This window comes from Musa acuminata, chromosome BXJ1-10 (genome assembly GCF_036884655.1).
Source record: "Musa acuminata AAA Group cultivar baxijiao chromosome BXJ1-10, Cavendish_Baxijiao_AAA, whole genome shotgun sequence".
Classification (NCBI taxonomy): domain Eukaryota; kingdom Viridiplantae; phylum Streptophyta; class Magnoliopsida; order Zingiberales; family Musaceae; genus Musa; species Musa acuminata.
Window position 1 is genome coordinate 23,271,050 of NC_088336.1, and position 6,451 is coordinate 23,277,500.

The 6,451-nt window shown below is 36.3% G+C and overlaps 1 protein-coding gene across 2 annotated transcripts in view; it reads left to right on the forward strand.

Annotated features, from left to right (window-relative positions):
• The window catches only part of LOC104000213 (guanine nucleotide exchange factor SPIKE 1), a 30,406-nt gene that overhangs the window by 21,877 nt on the left and 2,078 nt on the right, over positions 1-6,451 (forward strand). The window contains exons 22-28 of one of the 2 annotated variants that reach the window (XM_065086698.1): positions 222-297; positions 387-497; positions 3,033-3,215; positions 3,655-3,798; positions 5,026-5,193; positions 5,275-5,622; positions 5,707-6,039. In XM_065086698.1, coding sequence (XP_064942770.1) covers positions 222-297; positions 387-497; positions 3,033-3,215; positions 3,655-3,798; positions 5,026-5,193; positions 5,275-5,622; positions 5,707-6,039 — 1,363 coding nt within the window. The remainder of the gene's footprint in view (positions 1-221; positions 298-386; positions 498-3,032; positions 3,216-3,654; positions 3,799-5,025; positions 5,194-5,274; positions 5,623-5,706; positions 6,040-6,451) is intronic. The other variant, XM_065086699.1, reaches the window with a different exon arrangement.

The following is a 6,451-nucleotide window of genomic DNA, read 5'->3' on the forward strand; positions in this document are numbered from 1 at the left end:
TTATTGCATTTGAAATTTATATAGTTTCTATGATTTTATGCCCATTTCTCCTTTGAACTTTCTTAGCTGATTTAACCTTTCTCTCTGTTTTACTTACTAATGAAATATATGCTAAGGTCAAAATTTTCTCAAATGTGAACAATTTATTCAAGGTGCCCTTTCTAGAGGTTACATTTTGCCTTTGTTGGTGGATGGTTCTCACGTAATTCTTTGTTGAACAGAAATTATCTCTCATCCGTTTTAATTCAGGAAATATTCCTCACCTTGGATCACGATGATTTATCACAACGGGCAAAGGTAGGATGTTGTGCATTGTGTGTTTGGATGATTTAACAGGTTCTCCTTACAATGTTGAACTTCTAAAACTTTTGTATTGGTCAACATAGGCAGCTCGCATCTTGGTGGTCCTAATGTGCAAGCATGAGTTTGATTCTCGTTACCAAAAAAGTGAGGATAAGTTGTATATAGCTCAGTTATATTTCCCACTAATTGGTCAGGTAGGGTAAATGGCCAAACTTTCTTGTTCCATTTTCTCCATTTTGGGTAGTTTTTTCTTCTTTAGATAAACTTGTATCCTAGTCCAGGACTAGTTACTGCATTGATGGTTAAGCATAGTGTTATTTGAGACAAATTTTTTTTTTTTCATTGCTTTTCTTCAGGGTTGTTGCTTGAGAAGCTTGAATAGAGTTTAAACACTGTATTTTGCTCTGTTAAAAAATTACTCATTGTAGATTCATCTTTGTCAGTATATGCAATTTTTGGTTGCTTTTGACTCATAAATAGAATAATTTATGTATTATGTTTCAATAACTTGAATATAACTGAGCATCTATGGAGTTTAGGTAGCAAAATTTGAATACCAGTGTGATAATGATTTCGACAAGGGAATGTAATTTCTAGTACTGGATCTGTATCAGTCCATGGCTAAACTAGTATGACTCGGTTGGCATGTACTGAAGTACCAAATTTCTGATTGGAAAGAGGAGACGGAGGATGACGTGTTGAAGATATATCAGCGGCAATGGAAGGTGGCAGGCAGGTGGTGTCTGAGGAGTTGCACATCTGCAGCATGTGAGAAGATACTAAGAAAACCTATGCACAGGGTATTGTGAAAAAGAAGGGGACTGGGACACCCGAAAAGGGGCAGTCCATATCCTGGTTCACGCTAGGAGCCTAGGACTGGTAAACACTGGTCAGTATGAACTTCCATGGTTTTTCAATCCATGGTTTCGGCTATCAGTTGACTAGTACGGTACTAGTGTATATCATACTGACCTTTACTATCTTGTATGTCAGAAATAAGTAAAAAGATTAAATACTGATTGATGCCAACCTCTATGGTTTGGAACTGGTTTGGGGTTGAACCAGTAAATTTCAGTCGGTACGTATTGGTTCAACTGATATATGAAGCCATGTTGTTTAGATCTGATAACCAATTGTGCTTAGGTATTTCAGGTCCAACTTGTATTTACTTTAGGGGGGTACCTAGTTTTTCTTCAAGCACAGCATCATTGAAGCCATTCTGTGTTCTAGCTGATACTTTACTCCCAAGAAACCTGAATCCGCTGAGTAGTGCATGCTATTCAGCCTATTAAATAAGAAGAGGTGAATCTTGATGCTGTTGTTCCAGGGGAAGCCTAATCTATTGATCGTCAAGGCAGTTTTGGCCCAAATTATGGACATAGCCACGGTGTTAGTACTAATGAAAAATTTTCTTATTGCCCATATTTGTTGAGCACTTTTTATAAGTTACAAACCTGACACTAGTTATCTATATTCTGTATTTGATTTTAACGTAGCCATGTGTAATGAGAAAACACTCATCGTAGAGTCCACTGACAAGCATGAAACCGGCTGAATTGTCATAGTGACTAATGTTACATGACTTGTGTCAGTGTGTTTTATTATAAATGCTTGTATGTATTCTATGTGAAGGAAAGTGATGTTGAACCTGTTCCAGAAGAATAGTTAATCACATGCATAACACAAAATATGGGACCCTGATTCCCTTTTTCGACCTTGTTAATAATTGCAAAATATAACTTTTGAATTTATTACTGTCAACCTTAGGGGAAATTTTAGTATGAAAACCCTTGTAGCACTTTGGTGATTTTTGTCTATTTTTCTCTTTTATTGATGACAAAACTAAAACAACCTCTACTGCCATCCTTGGAAATCATTTAAAAAACCCTTGTGGCAGTTTGTGGATCGGTTCTTTTAAATTTTTTTCTAGATTTTGCCTGTTTCTCTTAATACTTAGTTTTATGATATTATCTTCTCCATCTCGTTCTAATTTTATTTGATGTCGCCGAAGTGACAGTTGTATGATATTATAGACTATGCTGATAACCACCTGCAGTTTTTATGTCGAAATCGAGAAAATCTTAAGTCCAACTTGTAACCTATTATTTTTATGTTCTTTTTACTAAGTTTTTCTGTACTGCAGTGTACCACTCGGTATGGATGGTATGTATTAGCCCTACAGGGGACCGGTATAGGTGGTACATTGGTACGCTCTCATGTACCATGTGTTGTTATGCTCGGTATAGCTTGGTACAGTTTGTTATGTATCATACCGATAGCTAGTCGGTACATCGGTACGGACTAGTAAGGCAAACCATACTTTTTACATGGGTGAATGTTCAAAGATATTTGATGTGTGCATGTGTTTGCAGTGATTATTCAATCATTTATGATCTTGAAGCTATGATTTTTGTTTGATTACTTGGCAATTACCTTGTGATTGGTCAATCATGTTCACAATACAGCAATTTCTGTATTAAGTTGTACTTTCTCTATTTTGAATTAGGCTTTGCAAATGGTACAAATAAATCTTTCTAGTAGCAACATGCATGCATTGTTAAGAATTTTAATTCTAATAGCTGAGGTATATGGTTTCATGTTTTCTGTGTTAAAATTTTACTAATTAAAAGGAAAAAGCTTCTGCAGAATATGATCCTCTGGCTTTGCCTTTTTCTTTGCCATATTTGTGATCACCAATGTGATAACACCATTTCTTTTATATATTGCAGATACTAGATGAGATGCCCGTGTTCTATAATTTAAATGCTGTTGAAAAACGTGAGGTCTTAATTGTCATTTTGCAAATTGTAAGGAATTTGGATGATCCATCACTTGTTAAAGCATGGCAACAGAGTATTGCTCGAACCAGATTATTTTTCAAACTCCTTGAAGAATGTCTTTTGCACTTTGAGGTTCGTATTGCATCTTCTCATGCATAAGTTTGTCATGGGAAGATCTAGTAGCTCTCGTTTCAGCCGCATTGCAAAATTTTCACTATTTTTTTAAGCCCTCCCGATTTATAGACATACCACATTACTGTTTTTTCCTTGTTGTTCAGAAGAGCTGGTAGCTGTTTGAATGTGATACATGCTTGTCCATCTTTCAATTAGCCTGGCTGCTTCTTTAGAATTATATTCCAACATTATCAAAGTTTTTTAGCCTCCCTACTTTGTAAATTTTCCACTCATTTGCTCTTTTAAGAAAACAACTATCGATTTCTTTTTCTTCTTTGCCGGTGTTATTTATTTCATTGAGCTCTTTCCTGTGGTTGGGTTGGAGGGTGGGTGATGGGAGTTTAGTTGTAATGTGCATCATTCCACTTTTTTCACTTTTTATTGTTTCATCTGGTAGCATAAGAAGCCAGCAGACAGCTTGCTTTTGGGATGTAGTTCACGCAGCCCTGACAACGAAGGACATGCTTCTCCAAAGTACTCTGATCGTCTTTCCCCTGCAATTAATACGTATCTTTCTGAGGCTTCCCGTCAAGAAGTTAGAGTATGTCCCACTTTTACACAGTTAATATGCACCTTATATTCTCTAATTTGGTATCTAGCTTGAGCGATAAGTATTTATTCGTTAATTTCATGCACTATGTTGTTTTAATTTTGACTCATCTCCTCAAGCTCTCCTAAAATAGACCTTCACAGATTTTGTTGATTATTTTACTGCACAAAGAAAGTTTTAGCGTGTCAAAGATTAGTCATTTGTATAGTCAAAGGGTGTGGTCATACAAATTAGTTATCATTTTTGTCAACTTCTTGTTGTAAAGTAGAATTTTGGCTACAGGTAACTATTCTGAACCAGCCCTGATTAATGGTGACAGGCCCAAGATTATGTCAATGTAGTTCTTTGCAAGTTTAATTGTAGGTTACTTTACAATGTATTTTATACTGACAGATCAATGGTGACAGATTCAAGAGTATGGTTGATTTTATGCCACCATAAAATCAGTGAGACTGACATGCAAGCCTGAGTGCCGTGTGTTCGACTACCAAGCATGAAGGACAATTAACAAGCATGAAGGACACTATCATCTGAAGAGAAGAGAGATAAAAATTGGAAGAAAGGTGAAATGAATGGGCTTCTGGGGTATTAGCTCTCTCGTAGAGGGAAGTCGGGTAGAGGAAAGCGTGGAACAGTTCTCTCTTTGTCTGGCTCCACTGCTAACAGATGTTTTCATTTCTAATTCTCTCTCCTGATTTCTTGATGTCTGACATTGAGGTTGTTGTCTGGCCCAGGCTGCTTTTGAGGCCAGTCTTTGTAGCTCAGCAAACTGACAGTATATTAGTTGCTTGAAATTGACGTCATCTGTAATGCCTACTTCCTATGTTTTACTCTCATGCCTACCTTTTTACTTTCTCATCTGATCAATCTGACGTTGATATCTGAATCTCAGAATGTTGTATGGACATGCTTTATTGCTATGGTCTGCTTAATTTTGATGTAGTTTTTAAGATCTCAAGTGAATCTAGCAACATTCCATTTATAACTGCTACTCATGAAAATTAATTGTTGTCTTGTATTACTTCACAAAGTTCATTTTAGTTATGGACATTACATTACTTCACATAAATTTTAAAAAGTATTGGCTTGTACAAAGCTCACTGACAAATATAAGCAATGTGTGCTATATCTGTCAAGACCAATTTAGTTAATCTTCTAGTAATGATGATGCCTTATTTTCTGACCATTGAATTCTATGACTATGTGTTGCTTCCTCAGGGGACACCTGAAAATGGATATTTGTGGAACAGAGTCAGTCCTCAGCTAAGCTCACCTAACCAACCATATTCTTTAAGGGAAGCTCTTGCACAAGCACAATCTTCTAGAGTTGGAGCTACAACCAGAGCTTTAAGAGAGTCTCTCCATCCTATACTGAGGCAAAAATTGGTACATCTCATAGGTTCTTGAATTAATGTCTCTCAATTCCAAAATCACAGAATGGGTTTTACACCTTCAAATTTATTGCAGGAAGTTTGGGAAGAAAATTTGAGCACTGCAATCAGCCTTCAGGTTCTGAAGATTATTGACAAGTTCTCAGTTGCTGCAGCATCTCAAAGCATTGCCACTGACTATGGAAAGCTAGATTGTATCACATCTATTTTGATGGGCCTCTTTTCTCGGTATCAACCATTGTCATTTTGGAAAGCTTTCTTTCCTGTGTTCAGCCATATATTCAGTGTTCATGGTGCAACACTGATGGCAAGAGACAATGATCGCTTCTTGAAGCAAGTTGCATTTCACCTCCTACGGCTTGCAGTTTTTCGCAATGACTCCATCAGGAGAAGGGCTGTCCTTGGTCTGCAGATACTTGTTAGGGTAAGGATGTTGATTTTTTCAGATGACATCTTCTGAAGAATTTGCATCAAGTATAAAATATGAATATTTACATTCTACCTACAGAACTCATTTTACTATTTCACGAACACAACACGGCTGAGGGTCATGCTGACAATCACCTTGTCAGAGTTGATGTCTGATGTACAAGTAAGTCAGATGAGGCCTAATGGTTCTCTTGAAGAGAGTGGCGAAGCTCGACGACTCAGAAAATCACTGGAGGAAATGGCAGATCAAAGTACGACCATAAAACTAATAAATGATTGTGGACTTCCTGGCAATGCACTTGAGGCAATTCCAGAATGTTCAACAGATAATATTTGGTCTTGGTCAGAGGTCAAATATCTATCGGACAGTCTTCTTCAGGCACTTGATGCAGGCCTTGAACATGCACTTCTGGTAAAATTTATATGTATTATTTTAGCATGGAACCTTATTATGAAATTAACATTTTGCTTCATCTAGAATTAATGTGGATATCTTGCCCATGTTAAACATGTGTGGTATGTTAATGTTTTACGTTAATGTTTTTTTCGAATTATTTTGATGCTCAAGTTACCAAATATTCATTTGTTATACTGTAAAGTTTCTGTAACATCAGAGGGAACATGGGAAAAAAATAAAGTGTTTCAATGTCTTTTGACTTGTCTCATAGTGTAGTTTTGTTCTTTAACTTCAAAATTTTAATGATAGTCAGGACAATAAATATTTTTTATCGCTTTAAATTTTTATCCAGTCTTACTCTTTACAGTGGGCTTATATTTTGCTATTCATTAATTACAACTTGGAATTGCTTTTTGAAACTGTGTTC